We start from the raw sequence: 17,248 nt of genomic DNA on the forward strand, positions 1-17,248 counted from the left end.
GGATGATGCTTTTACGAACCGCTCCGATCTTGCACCGCCGCAGAACCTGTGGCTGGTGACCTCGGGAACCGTCGCACCGCCCACAGGAGTTGCCTGGGCAGAATATTCTCCGTGGAACTACTATGTCCAAAGGCCTACTTTGCACTTGGAGCTACGTGACCATTGATATAAGCAAAAATATAACACATGGTTATAAACTTCCCGTCAAGAATTCAAAGAAAAAACTTATTATATAGGAATAGCATACGGACGATCCCACGACGACCGGAAATAAGGGGAACAGATGTAACATGAATTCAGCTCAACAGGAAGACATGAATACAGACGCCGAGAACAATAAAGCTGAAAAAATAAAAATAAAATAAGGGCAACTGATATGTGAAGGAAAAGCACAAAGCGCAGGCACAGTCCTGCTGCATAATGTCTAGAAAGCCAGATCCAACTAGACCTTTGCACGATATCCGACTCCCTTCTCACTTAGTAGCTACAATCGAATATCATGGCCGGAAAAAATGAAAGAGAAATGGTGACTGAGATCAGCGAAGCAATCGTGCTCGGTCCCACAGCGACGACTGAATTCTCACAAAACTCCAGTGGGTCATGCCCATGATCATCACGACACCGATAGAGAATTAAGCATTCTGGTTTAAGTTATTGGTGGTGGCCCATAAGAGTCTCATAGATAACCTTGAAGACGTGCACCTTCCGTATCTAAAAATAATTGAAAAGGACGGGGGGAAAGAATGCGAAGATGGGAGATACAGCGAGACAAAGGCGATAGCTTGTGGTTAAATTTAGCATTGGCAGGAGTTGGCGCCCTGAGTGCCAGGGGCCTCTGGGCGCAAGTCCACACCCGGACGGGGGTTTGTGCGCAAGTTTCGAGGCCCGGCCTGATCGAGAGGAAGTTTTTTCGCAATTGCTGTAAACAGTTCCCGTACGTTCGAGGAAGTCTTCGCTGATGTCTCAAAGAAAAGCAAACCAGCTTCACGTGCATAGGCCTCGGCATCTGCAGTTGGGATAGCTCTCTTGTCTGGGTTCTCTGTGACAAGGTCGAGCTTATTACCCGCAAGGGCGATGACAATGTTCTCGTTCGCTTGGCGTTGTAACTCTTTCACCCACGACTTGGCCTTATCCAGCGATGACTATACGACGATTGCTATGTTAGTAATTCCTTGCTTCAAGTAACAAAACCGAGAGTCATGACCGGGGTCGTACAGCTTGTGTGATATCGTAAACAACTACTGCGCAGTTGGCGTTTCTGTAGTACATCGGAGCTAGCGACTTGTATCTCTCCTGACCGGCGGTATCCCATATTTCGAACTTGACCGTCGTGCTTTCGTCCAGGGAAATCGTTTGTGTTAAGAAGGCAGCGCCAATTGTCGACTCCCGGTAGTCATCGAATTGATCCTTTAACCAGTAAGCGACATCGAGCACCCAACTAAAACCGGATATCTTGAATATCGGAATGAATTCATTAGCTCTAAACCTACCTTGACAAATCTCAATACTAGCGAACTCTGTAATGAAAGACGTCAGCGACCGTCAAAATAACCAAAGCGAAGATAGGCCAACCTTTCCAACAGCGGATTCTCCTAAAAGGGGGGGGGACGATATGTTAGCTACTCTGATACTGATAACGCAGTAGAGAATATTCAAAAGAAATAGCTAACCAAGCAAGACAAGTTTGAACTGAGCGAATCTGGCACCAGGACGGGCGCCTGCTGCGGCTCTGGAAGCCATGATTTCTATTGTCGGAAGAGTAACTTTGTAAATAGGTAGAGCGGCAGGAAATAAAAATCGTACACAGATGGACCGTGAGAATAAAAAGCGCTAAACGTGGAAGATTCCTTTCGACGGGAAGGTTGGACTGAAGACGGGATCGGATGCTGGGAGGAGGTTTGATGGCGGGCTGCCGGTAAGGGTAGATGACGAAGGGATTCAGCCACACCTGGCCCAAGCCGACTGGCCGTTCTGCGGGGCGGTGTGGCGGCTTGGCTTAACCTATGTTGGCGGCAATTGGCAGGTATTATTATCACCACATGCTGCGTTCAGAGTTACAATACACAACACCCTAGGCTTTCTGAAAGATCGTCATTCCTGCTCCTGACAATCAATCTCTCTGCCTGAACCTTCTTTCTTTCCAATCATGCGGTGATTTTTTCCTTATATCCACCCATCCCACGTTCTTTAATTTAGTTTTCATATTCCTTCCTATCTACTTCGTCTGTATTGTTGTTATCATCATCTTTCCTTTCACCCCCCTCTTGTCTAGATAGTGAGCTGTCGCCAACAATGGCTACTACTCTCCTTCCGTTCCGCGATATCAACCTCCACGCCTCCTCCTCTCATTACGCTTTTACCTCGCCCTCTTCACCGAATGCTCCCACGCTTGTCGTTGACCGCCCAACGGGCGACTTACGATTGCATGATGGCACCCTTCCTGGTGCTAAGCGCATTTCCAGTATCGCCGGTATACTAGGCATGATCAAGTTGAAACTGGGTATGTCTGGTTGTAAACCTCGGCTATTAGCCTGACTTCTAATGTGACCCTCGCAGACAAATATATCGTCGTAATCACCAAAGCGCTGCCTATGGGTCGACTACGCGGACATATGGTATACAAAGTTGCAGGAACTGAGTTCTTACCCCTTCGTGAGCGCCCGCTACATGACAATGATGAGGACACGTATCTGGCGCTGCTAAAAGAGCTCCTCCGCACGGGACCGATGTATTTTTCTTATGCCTTGGACCTCACCAACAGTTTCCAGCGTCAGTCGCAAAGCGATGCTAGCCTTCCGATGTGGAAGCGAGCCGATGACCGGTTCTTTTGGAACCGCTTCATTCAATCCGATCTCATAGACTTTAGCCTCGGAGGGCATGATACAACGAGCGTACGCTATGGACCCCAGCCCGGGGCTGATCCTTATATTCTTCCTGTAATGTATGGAATGTTACGCATCACTCCGGCAAAGGTTAAGTCGACTACATTTACGTTTGCTCTCATTACGAGAAGATCTAGACACCGCGCTGGGACAAGATATTTCTCACGTGGCATAGATGAACAAGGCCACGTTTCAAATTACAACGAAACCGAGCAGATTGTGATCCTGAACGATGCGACTGGTGGGCTATCGGGTTTTGCTGGAGGGCAGTCCATGAAAGAAAAAGCTGGAGATTCGGGCCAGGACCTTCAGGTCATGGCTTACGTGCAGACTCGCGGTAGTGTCCCCGTATTTTGGGCCGAAGTTAACAACCTCAAGTATACTCCCAAACTCCAGGTTCGTGGGGTGAAAACAGCCGTTGATGCTGCACGAAAGCATTTTGCTGAGCAGATCCGGTTGTATGGTGAAAACTACTTGGTCAACCTTGTAAACCAGAAAGGGAGGGAGGAGCGGGTCAAGGATGCATATGAGCAGCTCGTACGCATTTTAGTCTCTCCATCGACCGAGAGTACCGAGGTCGACGCGGTATCATCCGAGAAGATACATGCCCTTGAGCCAGGTCAAAGGCAAACGGAGCTGGACCGTCTCCACTACATCTACTTCGATTTCCATAACGAAACAAAGGGGCTGCAATGGCACCGTGCGGAATTGCTGATGGACCGTTTAATTGATGGTCTTACGCGAGGCGGTTATTTCCGTGGTGTAGAGGATCCTGGCGTGCCTGGTGGACAGCTGGATATACGATCTTCACAAACCAGCGTTGTTCGTACCAACTGCATGGACTGCTTGGACCGGACGAACGTAGTGCAGAGTATGCTTGGGCGCTGGGCGGTAACACGTCAGCTCACTGACGCAGGAATCCTACGTCAAGGTGAAGCTGCAAATGATGACCGGGATTTTGAGGATCTGTTCCGTAACATCTGGGCCGATAATGCAGACGTTGTCTCTAAATCGTACTCAGGCACCGGAGCACTGAAGACCGATTTCACCCGTACTGGCCAGCGTACTCGCGCTGGTATGCTTCAAGATTTGAACAATTCCATCACGCGATACGTGAAAAATAACCTCTTGGATGGCCCCAGGCAAGATGGGTTTGATGTCTTCTTGGGCACCTACCTTCCTCCGAATTCAACACTTGGCAACCTTCAACTTTTCCTAGACCGCCGACCACTCATTATCCAGTCCATCCCTTATATCCTTGCTGCTGGTGTCTTCATGGTTCTAATTTCAATATTTACGAGGCGTTTGCCTGATGCTGCCGTGTGGCCTTTGCGTCTGTTCGTCATATTCTGGCTGGTGGTCTCTGCCTGGTGTGCGCGCTTCATACTTGGGCACGGGATGCTCTACGTAAGTTCCTTGCCAATTGGTTATATATGCTCCACGCTAACAAGTTGCAGGTGAACTGGCCCAAATTGAATACACCAGCTGCTGGATCCGAAGGGTACCAAGATGCGATGATCAAGGCCCGATCGGATCCTATTGTTGGGCACTTTCTTCCTTCCAGAAGGCACCAGAGGGGCTATAGCAATGCTCGACTTGGCTTTTTGGAAGAAGGGAAGACCAGGATTGAATAGTTTCTTACTCAGGCTGCTCTCATTGCCGAGTTCCTTTCCATGCTATATGGTACGTGTCCGGTACACAGTTTCCCTCTTTACCTACTTTGATGTTGTGGGGTTGTAAAAAGTACCACCTCTATATACGCTATCTTCTAGCCTCTCCTTGCTTTCTTTCTTATGGGATTCATATATTTTCAAGCTATCCTTCTAGCCTTAGTAACATGATTTTTCTTTGACCGTATAGATTTATTCTTATTCTTATCTTGTTTTACCTTTTTTCTCTATTGCTTCTTTTGCCTTCTTCCTCTGTTCCTTTGGCTTTGCAAGACTGCTCTTTGCATGTACCTTTAAGAATTTACATCGTATAAAGTGATGATGATAGAAATCGTCATATTACTGAAACCATACAAATACACAAACTTATGATCTTTAAGAGTTAGGAGGTTACTAGTACCACCTTAGGCATTTCTAGATACATTACCCCGTACAGAGTACTAGAAGTTAAATATGAGTAACGTAACCGGTAAGCAACCCGCACCTGTAAGCAACCCGCACCCCAACCGCCACATAAAAAATTAAAATAATCAAAACACCATGAATTTAGACTTCTATATAAAAATAAGTAGTTCTATCGATTCGGGCAGTGCATAATTTTATGGCCCTGCACACCACAGCCAGAATATTTAGATAGGGCGCGCCTAGAAATCGATTCAGTAGAAAGAACTCTATCTGCCTATACAGCTTTATCTGCCTGATTTCGGTACTCTATAAAGATCCAGGCTTCAGATACTGATATACCTTCTTCAAAAATAATCTGTTTCGTAGAGCACTTTCGCTTTTTAATCTACCTTTTATTTTCAGCCTGGTTTTGATCAAGTTGATACTTTAATATCGCTGTATTGTGGAAAGCTTGTTCAGCACCTTTTATTATTTAATTTAGACAAGCTTTAATAGGCAAGTCAGGACTGGAGTATCAATTTTTAAACAGTTTTTTAAAACTAGATTCTGATTTCTTCAGCTGCTTAACTATATAAGATATCTTAAACACTGAGCTGTCTTGACTACTAGGTCTACTACTCGGAGATATAGAAGTCTTGAGCTGAACTGTCAACTCAGATAGAACACACTCAGAAGATAGAGAAACTAGGCTAATAGCTCTAAAAGCACTATAAATATTACTACTAGTAAAGGCCTCTGTATAAGCTTCAGAATATATATTCAGAAAATCAAGTTTATTAATATAATTAAGCCTGCAGTATATCTTAGATTAAATCAGGTCTCTGTACATATACTTTAAAAGCGAGAAAATAGTAATATCAAGCAGTTAAAGTTTATAAGAAGTGTACACAGGTATATAAATTAGTATAATATTATTTTCTGTATAAATCTGATCGAATCGAGATATTAGATAACTATCATAGCTATCTAAAATAAGTAGACAGTATTTTCCTATAGATCGGCCGGTAGTAAGAGATATAAAATAATTCTGCAGTCAACATAGGCCAATATCATTGCTTGTCCAGCTATTAGGACTAATCTCAATTCTTTAATTAGAAGGAACCCTATTATTCTTGTACCAGGCCTTTATATATATCTTATCTTTGAAAATAATACAGGGAGATAGAGCCTATCTATTAGAATATATATATTCTATAGTAGTAACCTATTCCCAGTTTTCTGGCTGTAATAAAAATAGCTTGCCTGGTATATCAGATCTAGTAATAACTTTAGCTACAGCTATCAGACTCATTGCAAATCCTATTTTGTCAAAATTATAGATATTGCTTGAAGCTATACTATACTTCTGAATTATCTTATTTACCTGCTCAAACCAAGTACTTAGAATTTTAGGATTCTCTACTTTAGTACGCTAATAATTATAGCGATATACAAAGCAGGTTTTAAGCTCAGGTATATATCTAGTAAAGTTATATATCTATTTCTCCCCTATAGTAGTAGAAAAAGAAGTAGTATCACACTTTGAAAGCAGAAAATTAACCATTTCTCGAATATATACAGGCCGAGGAGGTGCTCTATATTTATCTAGTAATAGAATCCATTTCTTAAGCGATTCCTCCTTACTAGAAGTCAATTTATAACTATTGACACAAGTATCGCCTTTAAAAGTGACTCCTTTTAGGCAATCATATAGAGTAGAAAAAGGTATATTAAATGTCTGAGCTGTCTTCTTAACACCACGAATTTCATTATTTTTTAAAGCCAATATAGCCAGTAGGATCCTGCCTTTCTGCTCAACACGTGATTTTGATAATTTAGGCATTTTTGGTGGTATGGCTGATATTTGAATTATCTAGGAAATTGAGGCGCGTAGAAAACGCGGTTGGGGTGCGGGTTGCTTACAGGTGCGGGTTGCTTACAGGTGCGGGTTGCTTACCGGTTACGTTAGACTCCGTCGCTCACGTAAGCATACATGTTAGTTAACTAATTTGGGCTGAATTTCGGAAATGCGACGAGGAACCCCTCGTGACTTAGCTCATAGAATTGTCACGTCATACATCTTCTTTATCTTCATGAGGGGTTTTCGCATACACACTCTCTATAACTATAATTCTATCCGCCGGTTTTCATCCCATCCGGCCAGAATGTCCCGCAACTATGAGGTATGCCGAGGCTTCTATGCTATTGATCTCCAGATACTCTTCTAAAGACCTGAATACAGACTGCAATTGCAGCATTGAATTCGCTGCAGACAAACTTCGCCGTTGTCCAACAGCTGAGGGAGACAGGAGACCGGCGACAAATGAATTTACGGTCTCTTCCCGAAACTATTGAGTGGCTCCGACGCATTGGATACCAGGTTCGCGACCTTTCCCGCGGATAATGTGAATGTTGCGCTTCCACTGTAGTAGTGGATAATTTAGGGCTGTACAGTTGATTGCTGACTGCAATTCAACCTTTTTTCTCTATATAGCCCTCCGATCTGAACCGTCTTAATCCTGTACACGTTGCCGGTACCAAGGGCAAGGGCTCGACTTCTGCTTTCATCTCCTCCATCCTATCTCAATACACTTCCACGGTGCCCTCTGAATCAAATGATTCTGCGCCATGTCTCAAAAATGTCGGCCTCTATACATCTCCTCACTTACGATTTGCCCGAGAGCGCATTCAAATCAATGGTGCACCTCTCTCCGAAGAAAAGTTTGCTCGGTACTTCTTCGAGGTCTGGGACCGGCTTGAAGAAGCGGCTCGGCTGGCCGGCGAGAACCCGGAAGAGCTACGAACTAAGCCGCAGTATTTCCGATACCTGACACTTATGGCATTTCATACTTATCTGAGTGAAGGTGTAAATGCTGCGGTGATAGAGTGTGGCATCGGTGGAGAGTACGACTGCACGAACGTCCTCGAACGGCCTGCCGCGACTGCGATTACTAGCTTAGGCATTGACCATACCGCTATGCTGGGAACAACGATTGAAGAAATTGCCTGGCATAAGGGTGGTATTATAAAGCCTGGAGTCAAAGGCTTCAGTGCTCCTCAAGCCGCCAGTGCCGAAAAGGTTCTATACGACCGTGCAGCGGATAAGGGAACTCAATTGGAAATCATTGCAGGTCATCCTGACCTAGCCAGTGGTAGCAATGTCAAACTTGGATTGGCCGGCGATTTCCAACGCACAAACGCAGCTCTAGCGATCGCAACGGCTGCAGAGTTTCTCAAGAAAGCCGGGCTCGAAGACATTCCCGATGATTTCATGAAGAAGCCTTTGCCTGCTAAATTCCGCAAGGGGTTGGAATTGGCTCGGTTAGGTGGACGTTGTGAAACCCGGCTTGAAAAGAATGTCACCTGGTTCATTGACGGTGGTCATACTCTAGAGAGTATCAAGCTGGCCGGTCAATGGTTCACCTCCCAGATACACGCGAATTTCTCGTCCGGTGCGGTAGCAAACAAAAAGCTACGCGTTTTGATCTTCAATCAGCAAACGCGTGATAGCAATGCCCTCGCCCAAGCCCTCTATGACACCCTAGCTGCAGCTCTTAAGTCCGAGCAGCCTTTTACTCACGCGATTTTCTGTACCAATGTTACGTACAAAGAGGCAGGTTATCGACCCGACCTCGTAAGCATGAACACGAGCGCATCTGAGGTGGAAAGATTACAGGTTCAGAACAGCCTTGCTGAGAAATGGCGTTCCATTGATCCATGTGCCGAGGTCAAGGTGTATAGCACCATCGAAGAAGCTGTTGACTTCACCCGCGACTTGGCAGCGAAGGAGAGTGAACGTGCAGATAACGATGAAACACCCATCATGGCCTTTGTCACGGGCAGTTTACATCTTGTTGGCGGTTTCCTTGACGTGATCGAGACCAAGCCAGGTCCACAATGAAGGGATACATACATCCGTGGAAATTTTTCTTTTTTTATCTGCAACCTGCTACCACGTAGAATTGGAGATCTGGACATCATTATTTGTCTATGCAGTGTTCTCAACAACATACTCAACGATACCCAGAAGGGCTGGTAGTCCTTTTCATGTTAGCACGTGGGATGGTATAAATCTGGAGAGGCGTTTATCTTGGGATTCAACAAACCTCGAGTTCAGTTCATATATCGAATATCTAAATATAATATAGCCTGGAGAAGATAAGAGAAACCAATTGAACTCTTTCGTCTCAAGTTGTGTGTACATCCATTGTATTGATTTGCCGAGGCACGAGATATCACACAGCGGTCAATCTATACTTCGATGTGCAATACATTCAATTGCGCTGTAGTACGTCGGACGCCAATTGTCGGGAACGAATAAGTTAGAGAAAGCGCCTGGTGGAATTTGGTTCCACCAGTTACGAAGGGTACATACAATATTTGGTGGAGACCTCGTTGTGGTTCGAGTGAGTGAATTGAATTGTTTACTTATCAATGAATTTATGATTACTACTACTACGTATTTATTAAGCTTGACCCCGCGAAATTGGCGCGACGTGGGGCGGCGGACCTGAAAACCTTCCGCACTCAACCCGCTTAAATCTTACCCCCTCCTCATCACCTCGCCCGCCGTGATGTCGGACTCCAAGGATACCAAAGGCAAAGCGCCCCAGGCTGAAGACACACAAGCAGGTAGCTCTGAACAAAAGCCCGAGGATGTGTCAATCACCCCCAAGATGGCGGAGAAGCTGTTGGAGAATAACCCGGCGCTGAAGAATGAGCTGGCCGGAATGGACAAGAAAGAAGCTGCGGAGGCATTGCGCAAGATGACCATCTCCGAGCTGCTGACTGGTCTATCGGTCGGTGGGAAGAACCAGAAGGACATGGCTTCGTACAGGTTCTGGCAAACACAACCCGTCCCCCGTTTCGATGAGGCCAGCAATGCCAGCGGAGGTCCCATTAAGATCATCGACCCCGAGAAGGTGTCGAAGGAGCCCGATCAGCTCATCGAAGGTTTCGAGTGGACAACTCTTGATTTGACCAACGAGACCGAGCTGCAGGAATTGTGGGACTTGTTAACATATCATTACGTGGAGGACGACAATGCCATGTTCCGCTTTAGATACTCCCAGTCATTTTTGCATTGGTACGTTGTTATTAGCATTGGCATAAATATGTTATCATAACATGAGGTAGATTAACGTAAACTAACACTTACAAACATCATAGGGCTCTGATGTCTCCCGGCTGGAGAAAGGAATGGCATGTGGGCGTTCGTGCTACCAAGTCTAAGAAGCTTGTCGCATCTATTTGCGGTGTGCCTACCGAGATCCGTGTTCGCGATCAGAAGCTCAAGGTGACGGAAATCAATTTCCTCTGTATCCACAAGAAACTGCGGTCTAAGCGTTTGACTCCCGTTCTCATCAAAGAGATCACCCGTCGCTGCTACCTGAATGGAATCTACCAAGCCATCTATACTGCTGGTGTGGTTTTGCCTACGCCAGTCAGCTCTTGCCGCTACTATCACCGTCCATTGGACTGGTTGAAGCTTTATGAGGTCGGCTTCTCTCCCCTTCCTCATGGCTCTACCAAAGCCCGTCAGATCACCAAGAATCATCTTCCCAGCACTACATCTACGCCTGGACTGCGTCCCATGGAGACCAAGGACATTGACGCAGTCCACGACTTGGTCGAGCGGTATTTGAAGCGCTTTGACATGAACCAGGCTTTCACAAGAGAGGAAATCGAACATTGGCTGGTACACAAGGACGGCGAAGGAAAGGAGCAAGTTGTCTGGTCATATGTGGTAGAAGATCCTGAGACACACAAGATTACTGACTTCTTCTCGTTCTACAACCTCCCATCTACGGTCATTCAGCACCCTAAGCATAAGGAGGTGCGCGCTGCTTACCTCTATTACTATGCAACCGAGACCGCATTCACGGAGGATCTAAAGACCTTGAAAGAGCGTCTTCTACTTCTGATGAACGATGCCTTGATCCAGGCCAAGAAGGTAAGAAACCCAAATAGCTCCTGAATCGGCGTAGTATGTCCCTTATAGCTTACAATACCCGCTACAGGCTCACTTCGATGTGTTCAACGCCCTTACCCTGCACGACAACCCTCTCTTCTTGGAGCAGCTGAAGTTCGGTGCAGGTGATGGCCAGCTTCACTTTTACCTTTACAACTACAGAACGGCCCCAATCCCAGGCGGTGTTAATGAGAAGAACCTGCCGGATGAGAAAAAGATGGGAGGTGTTGGCGTTGTTATGTTATAAAATCTGAGCGCTGTTCATACTCTCTGCCTCAAAATGTATTTACCCGTAACGAGAGGTGGACGAAGAAGTTATGAATCAAAACCCAGTTGACCTGTGACGAGACTCTTCTCACATGATCACAATATCTTGAGATTCCGATAGTCGCCGAGCAATTAGAGAAGAAATTTTAGGTAATGGACTCTAACTGTAGAAACGTCAGTTACCTAAAATAGCCTAATGCCCAAGGCGCCAAGGCCAAGGCCCGTGACGTCGTCATCCGATGGAAGGGCTAGACTCTCAACTTCTCTTGAATCAACAAAGCAGCCTTTTACCTCTTTGGCTTAGATGGATACTACTGGCCATCGAGGTATTTGTTACGTATCCAAGGTCTCACCTCAGTGGCACAGACTTGGTCTGCTGGCGCAGTATCCTTTTCCCCGACATACTTAAGGGCCACCTTGTACAGTACAAAGTACTGGGCCGATAAGCCGAAAACGTTTTATATTGTGATCGACAAATGATACATAAGCAGCAGACCACTTCTAGGAATCCCTCTCAATTTCTCTGTCAGATGCGATTGAGCATACCAATACCTATTTCACTTGCAAAATGGGGTTAAGCCAGTCGACTGAACTTGGCCCGGCCTCCTCGCCAGGTTAGTAGTCCTATGATTGTGTACTTGACGTGTTCCAATCCACCAAATAGAGAGGATATTTTGTCCCTTGCCTAGTCGTCTAGTCAGTTCTAACATCGAGCAGAGGAGCTAAGTCACATGCTTGCTGAACGCTTCGCAACCAAATGCTTCACCCCCTTAGAATTAACCCACTTCAAGGACAACTTCTTTAGCCGTGCGACAGGGCAAGGGGAGTTGAAGTACTGGAATGAAAAGATCTTGTCCGACTTCCTAGCTATACCAGATAGCAGTGACGCCGAGTGTCCACTGGATGCTGGTCCGGTGATCTTCCGTATGGTGTCGTACCTGGGGGCCTTTCCGTTCCAGAACACATTGGCTCCAAGCGTACTAACATTCGAGGCTATGGTTAAAGTAGTTGTATTGCTAACCGAGAGATATGGGAAAGTCTTAAGACGAGCGCGGAAGGACAGGATCAGGCTGCTATTTGGGAGCCTTGCTGATGTAGGGAGGAAGGGCGTTGATCAGCCAGCGAACGATGAGGATTCTAAGGAAGATAAGGACGATTCTTCCGCTATTAAATCCCATGCCCCTGGATTTTCCGTGGATGAGCCTACGAACGATGACTACGATGACGATGACGACGATCTTGCGCTTGCGGCTTTGGAGTCTTTAGACGCGATTGAGGTGTTCAGGCACGACTCCCACGTTGATAAGGCAGTCTATGAAGCTCGGATATCTATTGCCACATTTCGTCGCCTTCTGATGCTACTCCTTGTCATCTCACCTTTAAAGCCCCTAGAACCAGTAAAGGTATATACGTCCGACATGAATGAAGGGCGCATGCGAACTGTAAGGCAGCAAGCCGATGATATCATAGCAGCATTTCCTCAGGAAGAGTCGGGAGGGATTAGCTATAAAGCATTTGCTAAAACCATTGATACATCACTGCCATATCTATTCGATCCTTTGACGCCACTATTTGAGCATCTACTTTTCAGCAAGAACTTGAACCTGTCCCAAAAGCGTGGCCGAAGCGACTCAACAGAGCCTACAGATGAGACATCAGAGACTCCCTTGCCGACACCTGCATCAATTATGCTCCCGGGAAGCTTCGAGTCTGCGATATTGAACTCAAGCATTGTATCACATCTGTCATTTTTCCTTCCATCCACCAACGGCAGCAAGAACCTTCTCCGTGATAACTTACGTCTACATCCCATTTTCTCTACGGCAGCGCATGGCTCATCTCTAACCTCATTCTCTCACAATGTTCTTACCTGGCAGTCGGGCACATTATTGCTGCTTGAGGGGGCCGTTGCCGGACCGTCTGGTGAGTATATGGTCACACTAGGAGCATATTTGCCACAACCCTGGAAATCCGGATCCTCAGCTCAGAGTTCTCGACTTTCGGAGACATCTGCCCTTCCTTGCCTTTTCCAACTGTCTCCGAAACACCTCCTGCTGCCCGGGAACCCATCGTCTTCAATACAGAATCCCGACACTCCCGCAGCGTATTTCTCCAATCATTCGGGTATTTCGCTTGGCTGTCGAATACCGCCGGCATCTCGGAGTCAACGCCTAGCCCCCTCACCACTAGGCGCGGGCAGCCTAACGATAGATACAAGTCTTGAGACGGCAGAATTTCATGTCGCCCCATTCGGGCATAATGGTGTTTTCCTCCCTGCCGGTACCAGCTCACCTTCGGGCCATGCCACCAAAACGCACATTGACATCTACAACCTTGAACTATGGGGGTTTGTCCCTGATCCTGATGCTTCCTCCTCCGAGAAGAGTGCCATCGAACTACAAAAAGCGAAGTGGGACTTCGAAGCAAGGGAAGCAGAAAGAAGACGAAATTTGAATATAAAGGCCGGGGCGGGAGATTCCGCTATGGAGGGAGCTAGATGGTTATTAGAAACAGCAGGTATAATTAGCGATAGTCACGGACGGGGTGGAGGAAGCGTTTGACGATAAATACGATATGGGTTTTATCTTCTTAGGGCGTTCTGGAGGTACAGGACATTCGATGCTGCAGGCAGTGAATTGGTTCTTGATAATACACAGGGTCTAATGAATACATGTCTTTTGATGAGTGAATCTGGAATGGACAAAGGGCAAATCGCTGCCTTCTAGTAATACTTTAATAAGGACAATTGTCAACTTAACTTATACTAATACTCATAATTCAATATCTAGATACTCTATCTACGCAAGATGATAGATTTTCTAAGACATGTATCCTGGTATAGAAGCATCGAACTGGCTTCATCAGATACATATATCATGGCATTTTCCGAGATTATAGTAATTAAGGATTCTTTAGGAGTGAAACATAGAAGATCAAGGACATTGTTTTTCTTTTTCTATTTTTAAATGTCAATCTTATCTTGTTCTTTTTATTTTTATTTTTATTTTATTTTTTCCTTTTTCCCTCTCAGAATAAATTGAATGCAAGTCTGATGTTCGAACCATTACGGGAAGGTCATTGGATTTTGCATAAATCGATTTAAAATAAAGTGATCGACCTTAAATTTCGCTCCCGCGTTTCTTTTTCCCTTCCGCAACTTAATCGCGTCTTTCCTCCCCTTCACTTACGGTTTTGGCACCACGGTATTTGTCGAGATGATTTTCATCTCGTATAGTGGCCTATATAACTGCATTACATATTATTAATCATTATTCATTGCCTTCATGGCCGAAAAACGCAGACTTTCCGCTCGCGAACGCCGCGAACCGGCGTCGAAGAGACGAGCCTCCGAAGCGCCCTCTCAATCGCAATCTATACAATCTTCGTCAAAGAAACGAGCCTCGACTGCTGCTGCGCCCCCGACTCCAACCCCACCTCCTCCTCCGCCTGTCGAGGTTGTCGAAAATCCTCTACCAACAAAAATCAAAGACGGGGAGGGTCTCCCCACTGTACCATCACCCCAGCCGGAGAGGCTATCCGCAAAGGAGTATCAGTCATATGCAGAAAGGTAGGGTTTTGGATCTTGCTGAGAGTTTGATGTATTTGATCAAAAGTCGATGGTGCCTGACCTGGTTATAGTGCGGTCCTCCTAGCTTCGTTGGAACGATCGAAAAAGAAATGGCTCAGCGATGGCATCCTGGTGCGATACTGGACGAAACCAAAGAAGACCAAACGAGAGCAAATTGAGGGCAAAAATCCTCCCAAAGAATCCATGTCGAAGGTCGGGCCTTGTAACATTGCTGTTGGCCCTCATCTCTTCGATGCTATGCTCTACACCGTCAAAGACCCCAATGCGCCACCGCCAATTCAATACACGCCCCCTCAGCGGCCGATGGTTCACTACGGCCACCCTAATAACTTCCAGCAATACCAACCCTATCCTACTCCTCCTCAACATGCACGACAGCATCCCCCTCAAAACCCGCCCGCCCACTTGGCTTCCCCCCAGCCGACTTATCAGCAGGGCAATCATCCACCACCTCCGCATCATACCAGAACACCCAATCAGCCTCCTCAACGTCCATCTCAATCGGCCCAGCGGCCGTCACCATCGCAGCACTCACAAGCCCAGCCTCCAAAGCCTAGTCCGGATCCAGTGATTCAGATGCTTGCAACACGAGCTGCCTCAGACCCGGATCTGAAGGCGTTGATGAGAGTGGTCGCCTCGAGCAAAGCTTCTCAAGAACAGCTTCGTGCTTTTCAGGCTCATATCGATGAGCTGAATGCGATTATTCGCGCAAGAGAGCAACAACAACAAAGACAGCAACAGCAACAGCAACAGCAGTCCCACCCCCAAACGCCTAATCAGCCACAGGCATCGCCGCGGACACCGCAGCAAGCATCTCAACCACCACCGACATCCCAAAAACCTTCACAGCCTCCACAACCTCGACAATCTCCACAACCCCCACAGCAGCCAAGCCAGCAGCAGAACCAACAACAAAAGAAGCCTACCACACCATCGCAGCAATCAGCACAACCACGGCCGCAGGAACAGCCTTACCCGCGAGTTGAAGTCCATGTCCCGAAACCCCCACCGCCACTAGCCTCTACGCCTGAGACCCCTAGTGCAAGTGCGCCGAATCAGTCCCAAACACCATCACAGAAGCCCAGTGTAACGCCACAAATCAAACGAGAGCCTGGCGTTGCAGCTGCTCAGCCCTCGCCCACCGCAGAACCGTCCGCAAATATTAAGCAACAGAGTCCTGCGGTGCGGCCTATGGCACCTCCACAGAACCAATCCGCTGGATCACGACCAGGGCCTCCATACCCACCTTACCAGCAACCACCATATCAGGGCCATCCACCTGCGATTCAGTCACGGCCTCCACAGTACGGGTCTCCGGCTCCCTACTATCGACCAGCTCCCCCGCCACCACCCCCGAGATTGAACTACAAGTCGGTTGTTTTCGAGTTTACATCACCCTTAACACCGTATGGAAGTAGCACTTCGGGTCATGCTGGCTCTGGAGATCGTTACCTGTTTCCAGAGTATACTATATTGGAATGGCTTCCAGACGGGAACACCGTTCTTGCATCTTTTTTGCTTGTTAGAAAGGTGGATCCGAACACCCCCTTCCCTATAGAGACAGCATCAGAAGTGGCAAACTCGCGAACTAAAGGCAAGTCGGCGTCAAGATCGAAGAAGGGGGACAAAAACAAAGACAAGGATAAAGAGAAGGACAAAGACAAAAGCAAAGAAGGCGAGAAGTTGGAGGGAAAGGAGAATGAAAAGGAGAAAGAGGAGAGTACTGCGCAACCTCCTACCAGCCAGACTGCCGCTACTGATAGTAAACCGACCCCAACCGAAGGGGAAAAGCCAGCTGGTGGTCAAGTTGACCAAAAAGCTCCACCAGCTACCACAGCAAGTCAACTCGGCTCAGACAAGCCTCAGCCTAAAGACAAGCCCGAAGACGTGGCCAAGGCTACCAAGCTGAAAGAGTATTACCAACCTGTTACATTCCGCATTCATAGCTCCAACGCTAAAGTCCTCGAGCCTTTATCTCGAGTGGTCAAGCCTCCTGATGAGGTGCGCAAGTACATGAATGAGATCATGGACCGGGCAGAGCGCGCTCCTGATGGGTTCCTTGCGTTCCGACTACCACGCGAAGAAGCAGGCGACGAGCATGACGTAGAGGATAAGAAGAAAAGTGGAACGCCAGTCTCTGGAAACCGCAGCCGGATCTCTAGGGGCCGAGCGGTTGATGATGAATCAGACATCGAAAACAGAGAGGAGCCCGCTGAGGAAGAAGAGGAAGAGGAACTGAAGGATTATTATGGGCCACCAACTGGACTTGTACCGATGGGTCTATAAACCATTGAGGCTCGCGTACCCGGTCTTTTTTATTCTACTATTGGCCGCAATTTGATACTCGATAATTGTACTTTTAGGTGTTGTATCACGTCTTATGTATGATGAACAGACCGAACTATTTATACCAAACAGATTAGATCGCTTTTTTAGAAGGCGGTGAAAGAAGCGGTGTACGATAAGAAGCTTATCTCCCTCTTAA

General features: G+C 46.8%; 6 protein-coding genes across 6 annotated transcripts; 5 read left to right on the forward strand and 1 right to left on the reverse strand.

Moving 5' to 3' along the window:
- Window positions 1-143: 143 nt before the first annotated feature.
- On the reverse strand, window positions 144-1,915 carry BDV38DRAFT_255540 (Rab family GTPase). Its single transcript, XM_032055422.1, has 5 exons — window positions 1,671-1,915; window positions 1,573-1,592; window positions 1,491-1,517; window positions 1,216-1,407; window positions 144-1,142 (listed from the first exon to the last, which is right to left on the reverse strand). Exons 1-5 carry the CDS (start codon window positions 1,738-1,740, stop codon window positions 795-797), a joined length of 657 nt encoding a protein of 218 aa, XP_031910348.1. The 5' UTR covers window positions 1,741-1,915; the 3' UTR covers window positions 144-794.
- A 26-nt stretch (window positions 1,916-1,941) lies between these two features.
- BDV38DRAFT_255543 (Sac domain-containing protein) lies at window positions 1,942-4,933 on the forward strand. Its single transcript, XM_032055423.1, has 3 exons — window positions 1,942-2,500; window positions 2,557-4,289; window positions 4,340-4,933. The coding sequence occupies exons 1-3, from the start codon at window positions 2,293-2,295 to the stop codon at window positions 4,514-4,516; spliced, it is 2,118 nt and encodes a 705-aa protein (XP_031910349.1). The 5' UTR covers window positions 1,942-2,292; the 3' UTR covers window positions 4,517-4,933.
- A 2,099-nt stretch (window positions 4,934-7,032) lies between these two features.
- Window positions 7,033-9,413, forward strand: BDV38DRAFT_255546 (tetrahydrofolate synthase). The gene is made up of 3 exons (XM_032055424.1): window positions 7,033-7,119; window positions 7,179-7,316; window positions 7,431-9,413. The coding sequence occupies exons 1-3, from the start codon at window positions 7,102-7,104 to the stop codon at window positions 8,835-8,837; spliced, it is 1,563 nt and encodes a 520-aa protein (XP_031910350.1). The 5' UTR covers window positions 7,033-7,101; the 3' UTR covers window positions 8,838-9,413.
- Window positions 9,397-11,276, forward strand: BDV38DRAFT_255549 (glycylpeptide N-tetradecanoyltransferase swoF). Its single transcript, XM_032055425.1, has 3 exons — window positions 9,397-10,022; window positions 10,106-10,889; window positions 10,957-11,276. Exons 1-3 carry the CDS (start codon window positions 9,511-9,513, stop codon window positions 11,152-11,154), a joined length of 1,494 nt encoding a protein of 497 aa, XP_031910351.1. The 5' UTR covers window positions 9,397-9,510; the 3' UTR covers window positions 11,155-11,276.
- Window positions 11,277-11,308: 32 nt separating this feature from the next.
- Window positions 11,309-13,988, forward strand: BDV38DRAFT_255552 (TLD domain-containing protein). Its single transcript, XM_032055426.1, has 2 exons — window positions 11,309-11,788; window positions 11,892-13,988. The coding sequence occupies exons 1-2, from the start codon at window positions 11,743-11,745 to the stop codon at window positions 13,733-13,735; spliced, it is 1,890 nt and encodes a 629-aa protein (XP_031910352.1). The 5' UTR covers window positions 11,309-11,742; the 3' UTR covers window positions 13,736-13,988.
- Window positions 13,989-14,321: 333 nt separating this feature from the next.
- On the forward strand, window positions 14,322-17,206 carry BDV38DRAFT_255556 (uncharacterized protein). Its single transcript, XM_032055427.1, has 2 exons — window positions 14,322-14,742; window positions 14,814-17,206. The coding sequence occupies exons 1-2, from the start codon at window positions 14,459-14,461 to the stop codon at window positions 17,047-17,049; spliced, it is 2,520 nt and encodes an 839-aa protein (XP_031910353.1). The 5' UTR covers window positions 14,322-14,458; the 3' UTR covers window positions 17,050-17,206.
- The last annotated feature ends 42 nt before the right edge of the window (window positions 17,207-17,248 follow it).

The sequence above is a fragment of the Aspergillus pseudotamarii genome (assembly GCF_009193445.1).
Source record: "Aspergillus pseudotamarii strain CBS 117625 unplaced genomic scaffold BDV38scaffold_55, whole genome shotgun sequence".
NCBI lineage: Eukaryota > Fungi > Ascomycota > Eurotiomycetes > Eurotiales > Aspergillaceae > Aspergillus > Aspergillus pseudotamarii.